This window comes from Heloderma suspectum, chromosome 3, assembly GCF_057233095.1.
Source record: "Heloderma suspectum isolate Gila_16-S chromosome 3, 16-S_ref, whole genome shotgun sequence".
Lineage (NCBI taxonomy): Eukaryota > Metazoa > Chordata > Lepidosauria > Squamata > Helodermatidae > Heloderma > Heloderma suspectum.
This window is the reverse complement of record NC_139460.1, coordinates 240,883,091-240,906,616: the sequence shown is the minus strand read 5'-3', so window position 1 is coordinate 240,906,616 and position 23,526 is coordinate 240,883,091. Positions and strand designations below refer to the sequence as shown.

General features: G+C 40.9%; 1 protein-coding gene across 1 annotated transcript in view; it reads left to right on the top strand.

Moving 5' to 3' along the window:
- Positions 1 to 23,526, top strand: part of HTRA1 (HtrA serine peptidase 1) — a 62,137-nt gene that overhangs the window by 3,266 nt on the left and 35,345 nt on the right. Inside the window, exons 2-3 of the mRNA XM_084846005.1 lie at positions 21,340 to 21,439; positions 21,796 to 22,000. Coding sequence (XP_084702131.1) covers positions 21,340 to 21,439; positions 21,796 to 22,000 — 305 coding nt within the window. The remainder of the gene's footprint in view (positions 1 to 21,339; positions 21,440 to 21,795; positions 22,001 to 23,526) is intronic.

The window sequence follows — 23,526 nt, the reverse complement described above, 5'->3', positions numbered from 1 at the left end:
TTCCCAGTGAACACAGGGTCTAACTTTTGAGTGAACATGCATAGGATCAGGCTGCATGGCTGCAGTCTTAGGCACATATGGGAGCAAAGGCCAAAGTAGATGTGATGGTGGCAAACATATGTGCAGAACTCAGCTTGCAGAATTCTTATAAAGTGGTGGGGTGAACTTGGGTGACTTATTATTCAAGATGAGTAGGTAAGAAGGGAGGCCTGAATCCTTTCCCCTCCCCACCTTTTCCCATCTGAAATTCATTTTTACCTGTTTTTCTCCTGGTGGGGCTTCATAACCCCTACTAGGAGAAAAATGGCTAAAAGAGTGGTTTGGAATAGAGAAGCATGGCAGGGGAGGGGGAAGTTTCCTTTCTGTCCACCCTTGCTGCACTTTAAAGCAACCCCCGCCCCCCCCCCCCTGCTGCCACTGTCTTGTCTACTTGCATCAGAAGTTCTATAGCTTGTGAGTAAATGTTCATAATGGAATCTGGGTAAAGGTGTCCCCAACCAGTCGTGTCCGACTCTAGGGTGCGGTGCTCATCCCCATTTCAAAGCCAAAGAGCCAGTGCTGTCCGAAGACGCTTCCGTGGTCATGTGGCCGGCATGACTGAACACCGAGGTGCACGGAACGCTGTCACCTTTCCCGCCGAGGCGGCACCTATTTATCTACTTGCAATTTCTTGCTTTCGAACTGCTAGGTTGGCAGAAGCTGGGACTGAAGACGGGAGCTCACTCCGTCACGCAGCACTTGGGTCTCGAACTGCTGACCTGCCGACCTTCCAGTCTGCAGTTCAGCGTCTTAACCACTAAGCCACCGTGGCCCCAGGAATCTGGGTACATGCATGCTATTTGATAACTGTCGGACCATCCAGCAGTGCATGCAATGAACAGTTCATTGGACAGCCTTAAGAAGTTTAACTCTGGGATTCTAGAACTATAAACTATGTGGTCTGGAATGCACATAGACTCTTGAGTAACTTGTAAAGTACCTCCACACCTATAAGAATGTGACTGAAAGGTCAAACAAACATCTGGCAGACATTGGGATAGCGGGTATGGGAGCGGGCACTTCCTCTAAAAAAGGAAGTCTTGGAACCACAATTTATTAAAGGAAGAGAAAGTACTATTTTAATGTTGGGATAGTCTGTTCTTTACACATTAGGACTATACGGCATTCGTGTCCTTTCTTGAGATTATTTCTTTAGTATATACAGGAAAACATTAAAGCGGCTATGGAAGAGAATTTAAGTGGTTTGTAGAATGACTACAACCCATTATTTCTCATTATAATTTTGAGGTTTACTTTTTGTGTTGTCCTTACAATATTTAAATATTTTGTATTATGAAAATGATGGGGGAAGTGACTTTATGTGGCCCCATGAAGTAGAAGTAGCTGAAATGCTTAATCAAAATTGCTTTGAAGAGCTTTTTGACAAGAAGCCCTTGAGTCAAGTGATGTCATGGAAAATGTAATCAGAAATGCAACATTAGCACCTTCAGGAGAATGAATGATTGCTGAATGGGTGTTACAAGCCCATGAGCCAATTTCTGGCAATCCTAAAATCCATCTCATCAAAATCTGCACATTATCAGTTTGGCATGGTACGTTTTGCTTGAGAGTGGACAGCATTTTGCAAGTTTAATAAAGCTAATGAAAAAGTATGGAGAAATCAAGCTAATCAATGTGGAGAAATGGCAGTGAGGCTAAGCATGATGCATGGGGTAAGACCTAGGTTCAAATCCTGATCAGCCATGAAGCTCACTGAATAGCCTTGGGTTGTTTTTCTAATTCATACTTGGAAGTGGGCCATATTGAACTCAGTGGGGCTTACTTTTGAATAGAGGCGCATGGGATCCCACCATTAGGAAAATTACCATTATCGACCTTGGGGGAGCTGCGGGTGGTGACGGCGGACAGGAAGCTCTGGCGTGGGCTGGTCCATGAAGTCACGAAGAGTCGGAAGCGACTGAACGAATAAACAACAACAGGCCTAACCTACCTCACAGGGCTGTTGAGAAGATAAAATGAAATGACCCAGTGTATACCATCCTGAGCTTCTTGGGGGAAGGGTGAGGTACAAATGTGGGAAATAAATGAATTTCAAGGTGGCCTTCATTTTACTGTTTTAATTTATAACAGCTAATTACAGAAATGAACTGGAATATGAAGACCTTTATTAATTTGCACAGAACCCCCTGTTAGAGTTTCTTAAGTGATCCTATGACAATTTGAAATTATTTCAGTATTGATATTGAAATGAAAGTAACTAAATTCGCATACAACAGTTGAAAACAAAGAGATGAGTGTTCCCCACCTAAGAACAAGTACTGGCCTTGGTTCCTGCAAGCTATGCAGATAAAGGATTTGCATCTTGTGCCATTTCTTCATGAATGGATTAACATACAGCTGGTGCTTCTCCATATTTGTAAAACTGGGTGCTATGTTTGAATGGAGGTTTCGTAACAGCAGTTCTTAAGTGATTAGAGTTCAGCATTTAGTCCTTAGGCTGCACCATTAGTACAAATCCCATCTCTTTCAGTCTCAACTCCTATCTATGCAAATTACTGTGAGTAAAGCCCAATAAATTCAATGGGTCTTTCTTATAAGTGGGACTTTCTTAAAAGTAAACATGTATAACATTAAGCTGTCCGTGTTGTAACAACTGTGCAGTATTTTGAAGGATGAGGTTGGACTGACCTTGTGTTTATCAGTTACTGTTCAGGGTTATATGCCAGCTAGAACATGGCTTGGTTTCTCAAACATTAGTCATGTATTAATGATTCAGATGATTGTGCTCTTGAGATTTGTCTGATTTTTAAAAAAAATCCTAATAGTTTCAGAATGGATGCAGCTGCAACCTTTATAAAATTTCGCTATCATCTCCACAGTTCATGGTACAATCAGTATGTGCTGCAACTAAAGATATCTTGCAATGTTGCACTTCAGGAAGAAAAATAACAATCTTTGTATGTGTCTAACTGTTCAGAAACATTTTCTTTGTGCCCTAGTTGAAAAGTGGAATGCCATTTTTGTTTTTGTTTTTTCCCAGTTTAAGAATTGTGTTGTAACCAATTGGGAAGAATGCCTCTATCAGCTAATGTCAGCAAAAAAATTAAAGCATTCATTGCCAGATTGCCCTAATCTGTGAGACATAAGTAGTCACAAATATTTCTGTTTATAATTCTGTTTATTATGCAGTGGTGTACTCTCAAAGCTATTCTTTGTAAAATCTTTATTTATCTGATTTATACTCCTCCTTTCCATCAAGAACATGGTGCTCAAGGTAGCTAACAATAATAAATGTTCACTGGGTTTGAGTATCACGGTAATACAGATTTTGCTCCTAGATGTCTGTTTTAAGCTCACTAAGTTTACACTCTTATAATTACTGAAGAAAGACTAACATTTGCCTTCTTCTCCAGGAAAATTATCAGTGGGAAATGTAAAATCTTAATGAAAATTTCTATCCAATGTAGAAGCATACTTATTTAAAACAGTCTTGTGTTTATGACTTATTGTAATAATATACTACTTTAAACACATATACTGTTTTCCCACAAAAATGCACAGAGTTGCCTACCATCAATAAATTGGCAAAGACTAATAAAAACATATAACATAACAGCAATAATAAAAAGCTGAAAAACCACTAAAATGCAACAGCATAATCCCTAGTAGCCCTATCAAAAACTTTATATGAACTGGAAGCCTCAATCTATACCTGCCAATGCTTGCTGAAATACTCATGTTTTCACAAGTTTCATAAAACCCTACAAACATTTAAAAATAATTTGTCTTGAGTGCCTGCTAAACAGACCTTCTAAGGGGAACCTTCATCTAGACCTCATGAGAAGATCTTAACAAAATGCAAACTTAGGGGACACTTCAGGCCCTTTGTGAAACCATCCCTTCTCACATAGATGTAGAGACTCCCATAACACCTCTACCCTTATGCACAGTAAGCTGCACACACAGATTGCTGCATGCAGGAGTGTGACTGAATTTCCCCCTTCGTTTTCTTCTCAGTCTTACAAATAAGTCTACAAAAGTTACTAGCCTATAGGTTTTGTTTTTTTCTGTGTTTCCTACCCATAGGTGTGTGACACTTCAATGGCCAGATTCTCCCCCAATTTACAAAATCTTTCCTACTTGCTCATCCAGGAGCACTTCTTACTCATCGCAGAGGACTAGTTATTTACAAGCCTGGGTTATCGAGCACAAGGACCCCCAACCTTTTTGGACCTGTGGGCACATTTGAGAAACTGCTGTGGGTACCACCACAAAATGCCTCCCATGGAAGATATGTCTGGTCACATAAAGATTGCCATAGGGGGCCTAACTCATCAAAAGTGAGATAAAGAGGTGCTTGTAGGGAGATAAATAGTGAGGCTAGAGGCTGGGAGGGGCAAATAGCAAGGCTCTAAGCGGTAGAGGGAGAGAAATAGTGAAGCTGGGAGTGGGGAAGCAGGAAGGCAAAGGTAGAGAAAGAGCAAGGCTAGAGGCTAGGAGGGGGAGAAACAGTGAGCTAAAGAGGTGAAGAGAGGGGAATAGTGAAGCAAGCAGGAGGGCAGGTGGGAGAAATTGCAAGGCAAAGGGATAGAGGGGAGAGAAAGAGCAAGGCTAGAAAGGGAGAGAAAGATAGAAAAAGGCTAGAAATGGGACAGGGAGATAAATAGCGAGGAAAGAGGTCATGGGGAAAGAAACAGTGAGGCTAGAGACTGGGAGTGCGGGGATAGAGACTAAAGAGGAAAAGTCTGTGTGGATAGAAAATTGAGAGGGGCAAGAAAGCAACTCTGTTTCTCTGCCTGCCCATGAGCAGCTGATCTGCAGCAAGTTCAGTAACAGGCAGGAGTACCTGGTGCTCTTAACATTTTTCAAGGTTTTCATTAAAAAATATTTTTTGTGACGGTGGCAGGAAGTGGGAGAGCTTTGTGGGCATCATTGGAGGGTCCCATGGGCGCTGCATTGGGGACCCTGCTCTAAGTGCTCAAAATAGTCCACACACATTATTTTACAGGTTAACCCTTCCTGGATAAGATTGGATAAAATAAATGGTTGGGGTTCTCATTTTTCTTTGTGAATAGAACAAAGTTCACGTTAATGGAACAGGGTTTTCCTGCCTTCCCATTTGCTCTGCAGCATGCTGTGCCCCCTGAAAATCTGCTCTTGTTAGTTGGGGGATGCCTGGGAGTCATGTGGGATAGTTTTTGCCTAGTTTTTGACCTGGTTACATAGTTCCTGGGCTTCCATTCCGGGTCTCAGACATCCTTATGTTTCCTTTACTACCTTCTTCCCTTGACTGTAATGTGTGTGTTTTGAACATGAGATATTTAGGAGTGTTTGGAGAACCAGCATACGCTTGCATTTCCTCTGGCTGATGCTCTGTCTGCATGTCAGTAGGAACAAAAGGGAGAGGCTGGAAAAGCAGATTTCATCCCTGATGCAGCAAAACCAATACTGCAGATAAAAGTGTTGGTGCAGTTGAGTTTAAACTTATGAGGAATAATAAAATGACCTCAATAAACAAGTCATTCCATAATTTCTGGAAGTCCAGTGGGTTGGATCCAGACTTAGCCAGACTAAGAGTAGATTCACTGAAATCAGTGGGACTTAAATTAGTCATAAGTCCCATTTATTTCAGTGGGTCTACTCTAAATATGACTACGATTGGATCCAACCCAAGGTGTATGTTATTTTAGATCTGAGAGAGTGCACTATTTGTATTTTTACAATTCTCACCCCCTTTCAGGTTTTGTAAGCACTTAAGTGGACTAGTAGGATGAGGTGCTTTTTTGCCCCTATCCAATCAGTGTGTCACAGACAACTGTATGAGTATTGGGTGTTCCCCTGGTTCAGCCTTCCCCAACCTGGTGCCCACCAGCTCCTGCCAGCATGACCAATGGTCAGGAGTGCTAGAAGCTGTAGTCCAAAACTTCTGGAGGGGACTAAGTTGAGGAAGCCTGCCCTGCTTGTTCTGTTGATTTACACTGCTCCAGTCCAGTGGGACAGCCACCTGTATTGCAGGGAGAAATGGGCTTTCCCAAAGACACTATTTCTGGGACATACTTGGTTTGCATGTAATGATAGCCCATGGGTTAAACAACCCATGGGCTGCCTGGGATGAACGGGGGAGAGTTAGTGCTGCCTCTCACATGCCTGCTACTTCCATCGTTTGTTACTAGGTTAACTGCTGGCTTGTTCCGCCCCTGAACAATCCAGCATTCCAGGTTTGCACGTCCCGGTCAACAACCTATGACCTGGCTGATCATAGGTGGATGATTAAGAGCAGAAGTGGCTAATGGGTTGCAGGCAGCATGCCTGCTCTTTCCTGCACGACAGCCCATGGGTTGTTTAATCCTCTCTCTCTCTCTTTTTTTTTTTTTTTACTGTTGGGGGGGAGGTAATCCATGGGTTGTCGTTACATGCGAACATAGTGTTCCTTGTGTCCTGATATACCTGCCAACACTTTAGTGGCCAGCTGATCAGCTTGCCTGGAACATATAACTGTACTTGAAAAACTATATGAGACTTCGATTAGTAATATTTTTGGCTGGTTAAATTGTTAAGCTTTACTATTATATGTTAACTGAAGGGCAATGTATGATTATTGGAAATGAATTGTAGGCTTGCTCCCTTGCTATAAGACTGATGATATGATATTGAAATGTAAGGTTGATTATCTATGCTGTACTGAATTGTAATATTGGCAATGTTAGAGGTATAACTTTTAAGTAGAATGATATTTGAAGTTTGTGTGTAATGGAGTTTAAATGTAATCATTTTAAGTAACTTTTTAATATTTTTTTCTTTTTCTTTCTTCTTCCTTTTCCTCCTTCTGTTTTTTTTTTCTCTTCCTTTTTCGTTATTGCTGTGTCCTCCTAAGAATACTATATTGTTGGAAACTGTAGATAATTACTAGGTTGTTGGTACTGTTTATTTCATTTATAAAGATAAAAAGTAGAATAAAAAGTATTTTCAAAAAGAAAAACTATTGTTAATATGGCACAGAAATCTAAAAACATTAAAATCCCACCTTGGGATGGTTTGTCGCTGTAAAAGATCTTTTTTCTGAAAGCAGCTTGAGCTCTGGCAAGCCTCCAATGGAAGAATGTTAAGAATGCTGTGTGCCTACTCTTGTTGTATGAACTTGGCCTGCCGATGGGATAATGAAGAGGACATTTTCATGGAGAATGCAAAAGAGGACAGGAAGGAGGATGTCTGTTAGATACTTTGAATCCAATCCAACTGAAAGTTTGTATGATAAAACCAGCCCCTTGAACTGTGCTCAGGTGAGTTTAGAAAACCAGTGAAGCTTTGGCACATAGGAGCACTTGAAGGTAGACTCCACGTACTGTGCCAGGTGCACCCTTGAAGCAGCCATCCTAGGGATATTTTCACTCTAGCAAAATCTGAGACTCTTATATATAAAAAGATATACCGTTCTTTACAAATACAGCGCTGAAGCAGTGATGTGAGGTAAAAATGCAATTTCGTAAAATTAATTAGGGGCATAATAAATTGATACAATGCTAATCATGCTGGACAGTTCCAAAGTTGCAGTTACCTCCCCCTACCCCACATAACTGTGGCTTAGATCGCAAGGTGTAGTTGGGCCAATGGAAGGTTTCAGCAATTTCTCCTTTCTTCTGTACCCCATATGCCGCATGCAGCTGTGCTATTCCAGAGGATCCCTCAGTCTTCAGGGATGGGTTTTGGGGATTGTGCAGGGAGCTGCAGAGGGAAGGGGGGAGATGAGAAAGCCCTGTTCTGAGATGGAACTCAGTTAATTAAAATTAGTATGTAAACACTTTTCAGTGTCTTTAATTTTACCCCATAAAATTTAAACTGTAAGGGAAGTGCATGCTATTGGTTTATGACCTGGTTCACATGTAATGACAGCCCATGGTTCGAACAACCCATGAGCTGTTGGGATCAAGTAGGAGAGAGCAAGCCTGCTGACTTCTGTGTGCCCGCTATTTTTATTTTTTATAAAAATTTATAAATTTATATTTTTCATTTTTATTCAACGACTGTTGGTAGGTTGTTGAGTGCAGTGTGTGAACCTGGAGCACTGGATTGTTTAAGGACTAAACAACTCAGCAGTTAACCCATGGTTTGTTATAGGGTTAACTGCTGGGTTGTTTAGGCCCTAAACAACCCAGTTCTGGGTTTGCCTGTCAGGCTCAACAATTTACGAACAGGCGAACTGTAGGTTGTTAAAAGTGGAAGTAACTGGCGTGTTTTAGGATGTACACTTGCTCTCTCCTCATGCACAACAGCCCATGGGTTGTTTAATCAATGAGCTCTCGTTATGTGCAATCCAGCATGTCTTAAAATATTTATACTTAACACCAATAAAAAATATTTTCCAAGTAAAGCTTTGAATTTGTTTTGAATATAACATTTCAATCCTATAAAGTGTGCTTTATTGACCCCTTCTGCCCCTTAATCAAATAAGAATATAAGAACATGAGAAGAGCCATACTAGATCAGACCAAAAGCCTACCCAGTCCAGCATTCTGTCAGCACAGTAGCCAGCCAGAATGCCTATGGGAAGCCACAAGCAGGACATGAGTGTAACAGTACGCTCTTGCTTGTGTTCCTCAGCAACTGGTATTTGAAGGCATATTGCCACTGATCCTGAATATACACCCCTCATGACTAGTAGCCATTGATAGCCTTGTCCTCCATGAGTTTGTGTAATCCCTTTTAAAGCCATCCAAGTTGGTCATCATCACTACATCTTGTGGTAGCGCCTTGTGAAGAAGTACTTCCTTTCAGGTACATGGGATGACCTCAGGTTCTAGTATTATGGGAGAAGAAGAAGTTTTCCTCCTATCCACTTTCTCCACACCATGTATAATTTTGTCCATCTTTGTCATGTCTCCCTCACCATTTCTTCTAAAATAAAGAGTCCCAGACATTGTAACCTTTCCTCATAGGGGAGTTGCTCCAGTCCCTTGATCATTTTGGTTGCCCTTTCTTGCCCCTTTTGCATCCCCATAATACCCTTTTTGAGGTGCAGTGACCAGAACTGTACACAGTATTCCACGTGTGCTCAAAAATAACGTGGCACTTCCTTTTAGTTTTGCTTCCTAATATAGGTAACATGAACATGTTAATACAGATCTCAGTTGTCTCTAGGGTCTGTCGCTCTGTTCTGTACAATTCAATGAAGAGCATCACTCCTTTGTCTCCTAAGGAGTAAAGGAAGAGGCAACAGTCAGGAAAACTGTGTAGGAAAATGCTTGCCACCTCCATTCCAAACTCAGGGAACCATAGGATTGTAGGTGGAGCATGGGGTGGGGGGGAGTGAGGGAGAAAATCCCAATAACACAATCTCTTCTCTTGTTCCACACAAGTCAGCAAAGGAAATGCATGTCTATTGATTTGTACAGGAAAAGAGTTAAGGGCTTGCTGATGCTGGCCACACAAATAGTCCTTGGTTATGACAGGCAGCCACCATGGCCACATCTGAGAAACCACTTCCCCCGCTAGGATAGAAGAAACTAATCTCAGGATGGAATGTGAAACATTCGCTAACTGTTTTGAAAGCAAGAGAGGGGAAAAATATGAAATTGCTGCAGGAAATAAGAGAAATCATAGTAATTTAAATTCTACTTTGTATGGCAGAGGCAGCTATATGCCTCTGGCCATGGAATAATTGCAGCGATGAAATGTCAGGACAGAAAGGGAAATTCCACTAAGAAATTTGGGATGATCAGGAGCTTTGCCAGATATTTATCAAGAGGAAAATGGATAGTACTATGAGCAGGTGTACAGTTGCTTCCATAAGTTGCCTAACTGCAGCACAGAGGGATTGGGTGTGTCTGTGGAGTAACACGTGAAGAGGGTTAACCCATTCCTCCCCAGCTGTGACCCACCCCTGTAACCCAAATCGCCTCTTGGCATTGGAATTAGGCTTGGGAAAAGTCTTCCATTGAAGCCAATGGAAGGCTTTTTTTCAAGCTTAATTGCTGCAGTGGGGGGCGAGGGTGGTGGTGACGAAGAGAAAGGGAGGCCTTTGGTCAGATGGGGAGAATCGGTGGCTGGCATGCAGTTTACAAGCCGGAGAGTCCCCGCCCACGTTCTAAGTAAACTCTGACAAATTAAAGAAAACCAACAGATGTTACAAATGCAACACAGATTAACTCTTCAACACATGCCAATGTGGTCATATATTTGTATCCATTGAAACCAATGGAACAAGCAAGTTACAATTAACTCTAGTCCTGTTTTTTCCTACTCAGGCTCAAATCAGATGAAGGTACATTTTATATTGATTTCTAATTTTATATGTAGCCTTGGGATTGGTGGGTAATTATTAGTCATTCAGATACAGAATTTAAAATGTTTTGATTGAATATTTGATGTCCCTTTCTGTTACACAGACTTACTGAATTACTACAAAAAGCTTATAATGCCATATTTAGGAAAAATACATGGCTGAAAGTAGGGTTTAAATGTGCTAACTTGATTCTAGGAAGAAGATATTATAACTGGGGTTTTGGATTTGAAACAGGTATCTAGATTACCACAGTTCTGTAGCCAGTTGTTGTAAAGCTAAATTTAAATGATAAAACCACTATGAAACCTTAGTTTGCAGGGAGCTGTTGCCTTAAAATCTGACTCTGTACGAAGCTTTAATGCAATATAAGAACTGACTTTTCCATTACTCTGTTGGTATTTCAGGATTTTAGTCCAGCAGGCTATTTAATTTATTTATTGAGAATTTCCACAGAGACAACTGGCTCTTTATCCCTACAGCAACGATCTCTGCTATACCTAATATTAACACTCATCAAATGTTCTCTTTCACTAGGACATCTCACTAAATGGAATAGTTGCATCCTGTTTCCCAAGAGATAAATGTCAAAAATTTAAATAAAGTTCAAATATGAGTTCACATTTTCATTATAATGCTGTCCTATTTTCCTCTGATCATTTTATTGTCAGGTAGCTGTGTATCCCAGCCATTTACAGTGGAAGCAAAAATCAATCAGTCAGGCTTTACCTGTTACATTTTCAGTTAATTGATAGAGGCAAGTAAGAGGTATCCCTTTCAAATTATAGTAGATAAAATTGGAGAATAAGGCTGTAATCCTGTGGTCCTGGGGAGGGTGTACCAGGGGCCATTTGATTTTTTCAGATCTCCCCCTTTGAGGGCAGAGAGATGTCCGCCCTCAGAGGCAGAGATCCAACCTTGAATCGGATCTCGTCCTCTGAAGGAATGTACACCAGCCCTGGAGCTGACGTAAGTAATTTGGGAAACAGTTAAAAAAAGAGAAAAGAACAGATGAGGAAGTGAAAAAAAAACCCCTAATCAAACGCGTCTCTTCCTCCCTGCTTGCATCATGCTATCGGGGCTTTGGCTGTCTTGGAGGCTCTAACATTGGAGCTCTTCACACAGACAGGTAGGATTGCTCTTTACATTTTAAATAAAGAATTAATGTTAATTGTCTCCATGGCTTGGTTCAGACTATATAAATATGCCTTGGGGTCGTAAGTTCCACCTCCCTATACAGTTCTGTGACCGCCTTCCTCCATTCCTGTTGTCAACAAACCATAGGTTGCCATTATATGTGAATCAAGCAAATAATGGTTTGCCAACACGCAGGAAGAGAGAGAAGGAATCACGTTGCATGAGATGAGGAGGGAGTCTGCCCGTGAGTGGCTGGTTCATGCCAAACAATGGTTTAGGGTTGCATGTGAACTGAGCTAGTGTCCTCCTGTAATACTGACAGCTCTATTTTAGGAACAAAGCACACTGTATATTTGAAGACATATTTAATTTCTACTTCTGTAAGCCTCTGTAAAATTCAAGCTCCTGAAAGTACCCCAAGAGAAAACATTTTAGGACTGTAGCACATCCAAAGCAGAGAGGAATTACTGCATCTGTCCAGGCTCGCCTTATCTGCATCTCTCACTACAGTAGGGTGGGAAACCTATGGCCTTCTGATGGCATTGGATTCCAGCTCCCATCAACCCCAGTCAGCATGGCCAGTGAGTGGTGGTCTAATAACATTTGGAGGGCCAGAGGTTCCCCACCCCTGGACTACAGGATTCAAAAATGAAGATTGGGCTAGCGTAGATATAAAGTGCCTAACCAGTAAGGATAGGGAACAGGCTGAAGGATTCTGAACTTCCATCCTCCACAGCCTCCCCTCTTGAGAGATGGGTTAAGGGTTAGGTTGGCACTGCTAACCATGGTTAAGACTAACTAGAGTCGGTTCTTAATCCGGGTTTGAAGCCAGTTCGAAATCCTGGTTAAGAGAAAAATCTGACAAGTGTTAACTGTGGTTAACAAATGCCAAAATATAACCCTTAAGAATCCATAAGCCTTATGGGAAGAATAGGTGATGAAGAGGGGAGAAGGAGCATGCAATCCCTGCCTTAAACACTGTTAAGGAAGTGCCACGTTCTGTCTACATCCGCCTGGATTAGTTTCTGTATTTTCCCAGTTTATATTCTTCATAACCTTCTATTGGATGCAGGTTTCCTTTTGTTCCTAGTCCAGTCCATATCAGTATTCTCATAATATCAGCTTCCTGTTTTCTTAAAGCATTAATGCCTGAGGACTGATCCATATATTGCATTTCAGGCTTCTGAGCAGAACCTTTTGTAGGTTTGTTTAGAATAGAGCAAGGCAGGTCACTTGATTCTGGAGCCCATCTACTGTAGAAAGGCCCATCATTTTTCATCATCTAGCAAGCCCTGGGTTATTTTAGTCTTTTGGCACTGGACTCCCTAGTTTATTTCCCTTCCTGTCTCATCAGAAAGCTTTTTCCCTCATTGATTTTGAAGATCAATAAATGCCTCTTACATATTTCCACTGATGTAACTTTCAGACAGCTTTGATGGAGCTAATGTAAAGTGCTGCCCATGGATAATATTTGGTAATTTTAAGGACAGCTTCCTTCCTCTGTGGTTTTGATTAAGCCCCTGATCAGCCTTGTCGTGTGAAATATTATAATCACTTTTTTAAAGTAGCCTTGAGAAATTGTGGTTAAATACCACTCACAACTGAGAATAGGACCTAGAACTCCTGAAATTGTCAATGCCTACTTTAAACTCTTAGACTTTCTTTAGCAGGAAGTGTTGTATTTCTTTTCTTGAAGGTGTTTTGTAGCAGCAGCAGTCACTGTAGTTGTGAGGATGGTTGGCTGATTCATACACCACTGTCTGTGGTTTACAATTTAGCAAGGAGAAGACTTCCTGTTTAAAACCAAGCTATTCCTTCCTGAAGATTTAAGGAGCCAACATCATGACTGTATTCTTTATTTTTAAAAAATTAAAAAGAGTCAGTCTAGCCAGAGACTGGACTAGGGACTGTGAATCCCAGGTTCAAGTCCTGACTCAGGGCTGTATCACCCATGACAATTTCCTACATGGAATTGTAGCCCTGGAAAAAAGTATGTATATTTTCACATTTGAAGTGCAGTATGTTTTTCTGCTGAGACTAAACCAGATGGGTAGGCAGTATTGAAAAGAAAATTTGAGCCACACTTTAAAACATTACCATCCAGGGCATTTATCTTATATGGTGATAAAAGAACTGACTATTCTTTAGTTATTTGGGATTTTTGGTTTCCAATAACAGGCATAAATTCTTAATCAGGGCCCTGTCTCCACAACAATGGAAGGAGAAGTGAAGGGAGGCTTACCTGGATTTTTTCAAAGAATCAGCTTTGGTGTGCTTTGATCCTCGCAGGGCTCCATGAGTGAGTGCACTGCTCCATTATAAGTTGCTTCACAGAACATACTTCTCAGTGGGGTGGGGGGATTGGAGTAAATGGCATCAGACAAGCAGGGGCTGCTCAACCAATAAGAAAGCCTCCCCGTCCTGTCCAGGCTTTCCTTTTTCCTTCCCCTGATATTCCTGTAAAGTGATGAATGGAAGCTTAGCCTCATTGACCACACTGGGAGTTACTTCTCATAAAGAAGAGTACAGATACAGAAAGTACAGATAAAGTAGAATGTATGTTTATGTGAATAAGGAGAAGAAATACTTATCTTTAAAGAGAATGTGCCATCCCATTTTGTTTCCACACTATATCAATGAAAATAAGAAAATCATCAGTCTGCATGGGGTTGTCCAAATGTTCATAATCAGATTAGTTAAAAAAACAAACCTAAAAGTTGACATTTATGGATAAGAATATTTCTTTTTTTTTCTACCTGGAGAATTCATGATGCAAAGATTCTTAGGAATTGTGTCTTACAATGTCATTGTGTTATGTAAGGGTTCTATTATTGAGTACTATTGACTTTATTTAACAGGCAAAAACAATGTCAGACTATTCCCATTATGTTGCATGGAATACTAACAAATTTGTGTCCATTATTCCATTCTTCCCTTTAAGATAGGTGAGCATTGCTGTTTCCTTGTTATATCTTTGAGGAAATGAACCATAAAACCTTAAGTGGAATTACCTTGTATTTCGTTGCAAGCCTGTACTTGAAAATAATGCTTGATAATGAAACCTTGTTTTGCCAAAAGCATGCTCATTTTGTCATCCCTCTTCTGAGTATAGCAAATTTACTTCCTGAGGGAATAATTTTTCTGTAGAGCCAGATTAATTCATAGACCCCAAGCCTATGTGTCACATTGCACAGAGGCATAGATCTTACCCATAAACGTTATTGACACAATGATTTGGAAATTCTAAGATCTGCTCTGTTATATATCTGTTGACAAGGCTTCCGCTAACTGAGTTAAGCTTCAAGTATAAAGAGAGAACTCAGTACAATGATGAACTTTCTTTTTATTTATCTCAGGAAAGAAATGATATGTCTGCATACTTCCGAGGAAATATAGAAAGAACCTGCTAACCGTGCAGACTGTATGAGACTGTACTGAGACTGCATATGCTCTCTGCTGCAAATTGTATTCAAGTCAAACAGGAAGCTTTGTATTAAACCTTCTCTTAATCCTGCAGACCAGTGGTTCTTGTACTGTATTGCAGAAGGCTTCCCTAAGTGAAGGATATGCTGCTTGGAGCTCCCCAAGCATAACTAAAACTCTAGATAATGCCACTTGCTCACTGCCTCTGGAAAAATGGACTAGGATTGCGTAGAGCCTTAAAACTTTTTTAAATGCTTAAAATGCTTAAAAACTTTCACCCCACCCCCCAGCAAACTGTAAAGAATCAAAATGATCCTGAAAGATATGAAAAGGCTTCATTAGCTTTCAGCACAGCCTATTTAACCAGCGACTGAGCACTGATTACAAGGAGGTGGGTTAGTATTCCCCAATCTGTCAAAAAGTACATTAGAAAAAGCTTCCCAGTAGCAGAGCACGTGTGTCCACTGTAAGATTGAAAGCCCGTTTGCTCTTATTACCCATACAGAATTCAAACTATTTTCATATTCATATAGATATACAAGATTTATTGCTTCCATCTGTGTTTCTATATAGGTTGTTAATACCGCCCAATAACTCTGGCACATATATCAATTGATTCCTAAATAATTATGTTTAACCAACTTTTCCTACAGATTTTTATGCCCTTGGTGAAACATCCTAATTTGCATTTAAATAGTTAATGAACGAATTGTTTATTGCACTCACAGACCAATAAAAATATTGAGACAAAGAGCAATAAAACTAGTTAAGAACAATTAAATAAAACAAAAATGTTTAAAAGGAGGCCAACATTTGCATTTGAATAATTGCTCTTGCTTTACAAACACTGTCATTATTTCTTTCTTTTCAAAAACCTGACCTGACCTGTGCCCTTTCATGAGAAATGTAACTAATACGAAGAGATATATAATTTTAAAAATAAGCATGAAAAGGAGTGCCAGTGTTAGCTTTCCCCTTCCAGTGGTGCAGCAAAGTCTTGGCAGCAGTTTCACTCTGAAGACGTACATAAATGAAATACGCTCTTTCCTGCCCCCTCCCTCCAGCTTCATAGCTTCTCAGCTTGGTTGTTGTGCATGAATGGAAGGATATTCTTGTCTTCAAGAACTGTTCACTGGAACTGCCTCTGTATTGCAGCAGGTTACTGCCTTTTAAAGTTTTTCTCTGCGCTTGTAAGGTCTACGGAGGTCAACATCTGAAGAAACTCCTAATTAATTCTGTCCTGTGGGACTTTGCACTATGTTTCTTAGACAGCAGCTATCCACAGTTGTTGAAACTGAGGTGACTTGAAATGGTAATTTTTAATACAGCAAAGCGATCTGCAGTTCAAGGAAAAACATCTCAAAAATCCGTCTAGTTATGGATCCATACTTGGGCTCCCTCAAATAGCTCTTAGAATCACCCCCCCCCCTTTCTGGAATGTACTATAGTAAAAACAGATTATATCTGCACTGTAAAACAGTGCTCCATTTGTACAGGCATCCATATAAAAACACATAGGCATTGGTGCTGTCTGATAATTGCTTGGCATGAAGGCATTCTTGGGAATTTCAGCTTCAGAAGATGCAAAGTACCCAATAACAATGGATCTCATAAAACCTCTTCTTACTAATTTTAAATAAAGATAAATAAATAAATAAATAAATAAAGAGTGTCACAGATTTCTTTGGTATCGACATCTTGCAAAAACGTTGTGCAAAGGTGTAGGTTCGTGCCTGCAGAACTCTATTCCCAGATAAAGCACCCTCAATATGATCATTCTTCACATTGTGTGAAAAAGCCGTGTTTAGTTCATTGTGCTCATTGTGTTTGGAAAAGAGCTGTAGGGTAACTGTAAAAACCAGATGGTTCTCACTATCTGTAATATACCAGAAGAAATGTGTTTTGCTGTACCTACTTTCTTCTTTTTGTTTGTTTGTGATTAACAGGGCAACAACCACCTAACCTCCCAAAATGGTGGCATTATTAGAAACTGAGTCCTGATCCTAAAGACTATATCCTTAATTTCTGACTTTGAATAGTAGAGTTTCAAGTACTCTTGATGTTCCTCTCAGGTGTTTGCATTGCACATGCACAGCCTTTTTAAATAGCTCTCTCCCACTTCCAACATGGAGTTCAAGAGAAAGCTGTCTCTTACCCATGTGCTGGCCAGTAAATGTGCATCCTCAAGAACTGTTCTGGTAGTTAAGAGACTAAGTGCCCAATCCTATCGCCCTTAGACATTGTCTGAGGGACCATAAGATACTGGGGATTCCCCCCTCTCCCCAGGAAGTTGGAGACAGTGCTCCAGCCCCAGAATGGGAAGTTGGAGATCCAACCCCTCCTCCTCTGCCCTCTCAGAGCTGGTGCGGAAAGAACCACACTGGCTGCACTCTGAGGTTGGAAAATCGACCTTGGAGAGGGGGAAAGGCGTGGGTTCTGGTCGGTGGGGAGGGGAGGAGGCCAGAGAGGCCAGGATACAAGTTATCCTGAGTCTCTTCCAGCCTCCTTCCCTCCCCCTGTGAAGCACCACTATAAAGCATGTATAGCGAAATACGCAGGGTCTGAGGATGGGGAGGCAAAGATTGCCTCCGCTGCTCCTCCCACCCTGCATTGGATGATTGTAAACCTCTGAGTTCGGGGGCTTCCAGTCATCAGGTGCGCAATCAGTAGGATGGCACCCTAAGACTGCAGTCGTATTCGCCTTACCTGGGGGTAAACACCATTGAACTCAGTGGGATTTACTTCTGAGTGGACACAGGTTTGTGCTATAAGCACTGAATCAGGAGGTTCCTGGTTCCAATATTGCCTTTGCCCTGAACTCATTGTGGCCTTAGGCAAGCCATTGTCTTGTCAACCTCAATGCTTCCCACCCCCTAGTAACATGAGATCATACTGACCCACCTTACTGGATTGTAAGGATTGTATTGAGATAAAACATGCAAAATGATTTGAACACTAAAGCATTGTATTGATGATGATGATGATCTGCATACAAGCAGTGCCAGTACCAGAGATTCCAGAAGGGTGACCTTCTTAATCTGTTGCATCAATAATAGTAAAGTGTATTGTGTAACCCTAAAGATTAGCATTTATTGTCCATGAAAGCTAATACCATAATAAATCTGTTTATCTTTAAGGAGACACGGGATTCACCTGTAATGTGTGCATGTTTATGTAAGGGCCTGAAGAGTGGTTTTGGCAAACTTTAACTTGAAAGTTAAATGTGGGCAAAGTAAGATGCCCAGGTTACCAATGCTGATAAGATGTCTCATGAGATCGCCAAAGGAGGTTATTTCAACTACGTATTTGTGACCGTAGGCCAGGATAAGGACTCCTTAATTAACATCTGGGAATGCGAAAAAGGTTGGGCAGAATTGCTATGGACAACTGCTAAAAAGTGCCCCTGGGCTTTTGCAAGTTTTTCCTTCTCCTTCTTCCCTCAGATCAAGGCTGACAGAGAGCAAGGGCAGGTACCAGGATCATAGGATCATAAAACCATAGGGTTGGAAGGGGCCTATAAGACCATTGAGTCCAACCCCCTGCTCAGTGCAGGAAGCCTGATTCCAAGGCGGTTTCCCATCCAAGTACTAACCAGGGCTGACCCTGCTTAGCTTCCAATATCAGATAAGATCAGGTACAATACATCCAGCCCTTTGAGAAGTGAGTTGGGCAGTGGCATGCAGCAATAACATCTTTTTCCATACTGGGACAGAGACTGGGAAAGTGCTGTCTCCTGATGCTACATAATGCCACATCTGTGAAATAGCTTGCAAAATTGTGAGGTCCTCTCATTTGTCTTCAGTGAGGAACTCAAGAGTGTGATGCATTTTTGGCTTGTTTCTTAACTGTTGACAGAGTTCCGTTATAAAAGGCCTGGTGATCTGTTTATGTAGAAGTAAGATGTTTTCCATTAGAACTGTTTTTTCAACATCTGTTGCAAACTTGTGTTATACAACAACAAGAAACTTTATGCAAGAACACAGGAAGAGCCCTGCTGGATAAAAGCATCCCGTTTCTAGACAGTGGCCAGCCAGACACTTCACGGAAGCCCAAGAGCAGGGCAGGAAGGCAACAGTCCTGCCCTGTCTCCCCAAAGTACAGTGATCTGAACCTGGAGGTTTCATTTAGTTATCATGATTAACATGGGACAAAGATTAATGTAATTATACATATAATTCAGTCCTAACTAAATGTATTATAGTGGCTAGTGAGTTAGTTTATTTGTTAAGCTGGTCACTTGCTAATGATCAGGGGTGACAGTGTTAATTCCTCACTGGGAGCCAGTGGTTGGGAGATCATCTTTAACTGGACCATCTCCCTTTGCTGTAAGTTCTGGGGCCAGTAGTCTGCCTCCATGGCAGAAAAGAAGCATTTGGGGCAGGTTTTAATTTGGACCTGGAGAAAAGCAGTCAGAAAGCTGTATGTTTTGGCTTGAGGTAGCTGAAATGTAACGTTAGTGTGGTGCACACATTGTTCTTTGGGAATCTCTGCAGGATTAGCAGTTGTACTGATTGCTTATAGGAGTCTCTTGTATTCTAATATGCTCAGTGTGTTTATTTCTAAATATGTAGATATTACAAAGGCACCGTAAGTTTCCAGTGCACACTTGAATCGCATGGAATAGATGCTGTACGGAAGCTGCTCCTTGAATTCTCTGATAGGTCTGATTTTTTGCCGTTACATGAATTCTGAAGTTACGGTTGTGTGAAGTTTCATGGCCTGATGTTAGCTGCTACTTAGAAATCCCATGGCTTTGCCCCATAGGAGTGGACATTTCTAAAAATAAGGTGGTGGCGGGGGGAGGAATAGTCTGGTTTGTTACTCTGCCCCACTGCCTAGGTGAATGATCACTTTACAGCAGTGCAAACCGGTGCATTATGCTGCTTAAATGAACTGTACGTTCAGGTTGCTATATCTATGTCTCTATATTGAGTAGAACTGTAATCAAGGAGTGTCTCTTTCATGCCCTCTCTTTGCATTAAATTTAACACTAGAAATGGTATACCAGGTTAGAATAGTCCTAATCTATTTAATCCTTTAACTATATCGAAGCAACTATATTTCTCTTTAGGATGTTGTGGTTTTAATACCGGGGGGAATCTCATGTGTTGCGACAGCTTCTAGACAGGATAAGGAAAGGGTAACTAATCTCCTGAAATGTGGGTCACAAACTGGATTAGCGATTATGTACATTGATGAACTGGAGCTTTAACCCTAGCATTGACAGTTCTTGCGTAGTCTTTTCTTAACGTGTTTCAGTATATTTGATCGTTAGGAACTTGCAATTTATGGGATTATGGGTTTGTTCCTGTTCATCCCCCTGCTAGAAAAAATGACCATCCTTGGTTTATGTTATATCCTTCATGAGAAAACGAGAGAGGTTGTGTTTAAGGCCTCTGTCAATTCTAAGTAAAATGGACCAGAATCATCCTGAGTGGTGGCAGCCATTTCAAGAAGGAACTGGGCCATCTGTGGGAAGGGGGAAGTTCATTGTTAAACCTTTGGGAGCTCTGATTATTTTTCCCCCTGGGACCTATAAAACTTTGCTTTCTTGAAGTGGTTGTAGAATATTACTGTGGGGCATAGCGATACATAACATACTAGGAATCCACAAATCTCCTTACCAGGAGTGGGTATTCAGAGCCCTCTGTTGAGTAGGACACCTGGTACCACCTGGAGGTCTCATTTCCACTGCAATTTTTGAACAGGTAAGAAACACCAGGAGTCCTGCTGTTTCTTACCTTCTCCATACCCCATACAAATAAGAGATGTCCTGATCTCTCTCCCCAGGGCTCTGTGCATGCCAGAAGACTCAGGGGATGAGAGGGGTGGCAGTGACAAATAATGGCTGGCTAGATAGCCAGATGGACATTTGTGGACTTGTGTAGCTAACTATACTTAATGTTAAGGATGTATTAAACATATTTTATATTAGAATAACTAGTAAGGTCGTCGACTGAATCTGGGATGCAATCACGTTAGACTGTGTACATGGTCCTTCCGTGGGGTAGGTGAGAACAGCAGATACAGAGGTGAAGTGACTCTCCAAGGTCAGATAAGTGACAGAGTTGTGCTTAGAACTCCTCTGCCTACCTAGGTGAAGATGTCCTCCGTATGGTTATTATGATTTTGGAAAGAATGCATGGAGAAGTGTTATTTAGAATAAAAAGGCATTTCTGACCAGTGCAGGTTTAGATTTGCATTACGAAGCCACAGAAGAAGGTGCCTTGGTGGCAGCTTCATATACGCAGTGGCGCATTTGGAAGGTGCGGGGTGTGGGGAGGTCTGTGGGGAGATAGAAGCTGAATAATCTTTGCAATAAAGTGCTATCAATTGCTTGTTATTGGAGTGATCTTTTAAAATATTACCTCAACAACAAAATACTGACCTCCTGGGCTTTATTTTTGATCTTGATAGGCCACAACCCTTTGTTCTTAATTTTGCAACTTTTTATGCTATCTTGTTGATAACTTATGACAAGTGTTTTCTGTTTCATTCCTCAGGTCAGGAAGATCCCAATAGTTTGCGGCACAAATACAACTTTATTGCAGATGTGGTAGAGAAGATAGCACCAGCTGTTGTTCACATTGAATTGTTTCGCAAGTAAACCAGAGATCCGAATTTTATTATTTTCCTAGTGACTGTGGATTTTGTGTGCTGCTGTGAAAAACATGGTTGTCTATAGAAGCTGCTTCTGAGGATAATAGAAGCTGCTTCTGAGGATAACATTATTTTTAATATATGAATAATAGTGTATATTATGTTTTTTAAAATAGTGGCTAGCTTAAGAAATAATAATGCAGTAATGTATGTGTTGTGAAAGTCCTATATACCTAAGGTACCACAAAACTGAATACATCTTGGCAGTATAAAAAGGTCAAAGAAGCAGATTGTCTTTGCATTTAACGCCATCTTCAGAAACTACTTTGCTTCTTGACTTGAAATTCCCTGTCTTTTAGACTGCCTTTTTCAAAGAGGGAAGTTCCTGTTGCCAGTGGTTCTGGCTTCGTTGTTTCCGAAGATGGATTGATAGTTACAAATGCCCATGTGGTTACCAACAAGAACAGAGTAAAAGTGGAGCTGAAGAATGGTGTGACATATGAAGCTAAAATTAAAGATATCGATGAGAAATCAGATATTGCACTAATAAAAATAGATACTCAGGTAAGTCAATGATGAGCAAGGTATTGCAGATACCTGTTATCTGGCCAATACGCAAATATTCTTCTTTGGAAAGAACTAGGTTTACAGAAAACAATGGACTTTAAAAGAAATACAAATGCTTACATCCCAAAAGTATAATTGAAGTAAGCCTCATTGATATCATTAAAAGTTTCATCCATATAAATATGCTTAGCATTTCAGTATTGGGATAAATTCAGTACATTTTGTCCTGTAGTGGTTTTGCAGTCACCTCTTGTGAAGATCCTTTTAGTACTGGTCATCAGAAAGGGCCAAACCCTTATTGCAAGTCAGCATAACTCAAAAGTTCTTCAGCAAGACTAAAAAATTGAGCTATGAAGTAAAACAAGGGCCCCTTTCATATGCTTCCTCAAACGTATAACAGTCACTTTCTCATAATGTGAGTTGTGTGCATGTAAATTCCAGGACCAAATGGGCGGAACCAATTATCTGGGGCTTTCCCTTTTGATTGTTGCCCTGCTGGGAAGGGAGGCAGTTGGATGGGATAGAAACACACAGTTGGCATACCGACATGGGCTCAATATTGCCATGCACATGTTGAAGAAAGGCGAATAAAACGGTATGTTTCCATGCATATAACTCCAATTCTTCTGCTCTTGGACATGTTGGGTTGTACACTTGACAAATTGTTACCAGATTTCCACACTAAGAAAACAGTTCACCAGTATGCAAAGCTAGGGAAAAAAATGGGAAAACTATTGTTCACGTGGAATTAATCTATTCAGATGGTTGGGCTAAGGGCATGGCTGCACTTTCCTTGTTTTAGGAGCTGAATACGCTCCTACAATGCTCTCCAGTCCACATGCAAAAAAGGACTTCCAGCATGAATGGCAAATGATTTTTGTGAGATGAGCGCAGGCTACGCACTCTGCATGGCTGCCTCCTCAACATGGGGTTATTCCCAGGCAAAAGGTACTTGCCTTTTCCAGGGAGAAGCTTCCTTCTGTTCTAATTCACTTTAGTCCAGCTAGGAGCACAGACTGTTACCGTGCAGATGTGTCCTAATTCATCAGTGTGGCCTTGGAAGCGGAGTACACAATTAAGACATAACTCAGCTTCTTTGGAATACATTTTCTGGCATGTGTTTGATTTTTGTCCCAAAATGTAGCAAGAATAATGTTTGTTTATGCTGTAGAGTGCTGTCTGGTTTTCATGTGGTGAGTTCGCTTTGCCACTGTATTCATGCTCTTTCAAAACCTCCATTTAATGCACTGCAGGTATGCATGTTGTGTTATAGTTTGGCATATTTAAAGAGACAAACACCATTTCATTTTCCGTTGCTGAGTGTTTTGGGAAATGGGAACACACACGAGTCCTTATCCAATATTTTAAGCCCAGGGGAGCTATTCAGCAGTTATTAAACTGCTCAGGCACTATCACATGGCCTCCATCATAGTGCCCGGATGCATTTTTGGTTGTGCTGCATAAACATATTGGTTAAATATGCAAAGGTAATCTCATGGGGAAATGTGTAGCTTTGAAGAAAT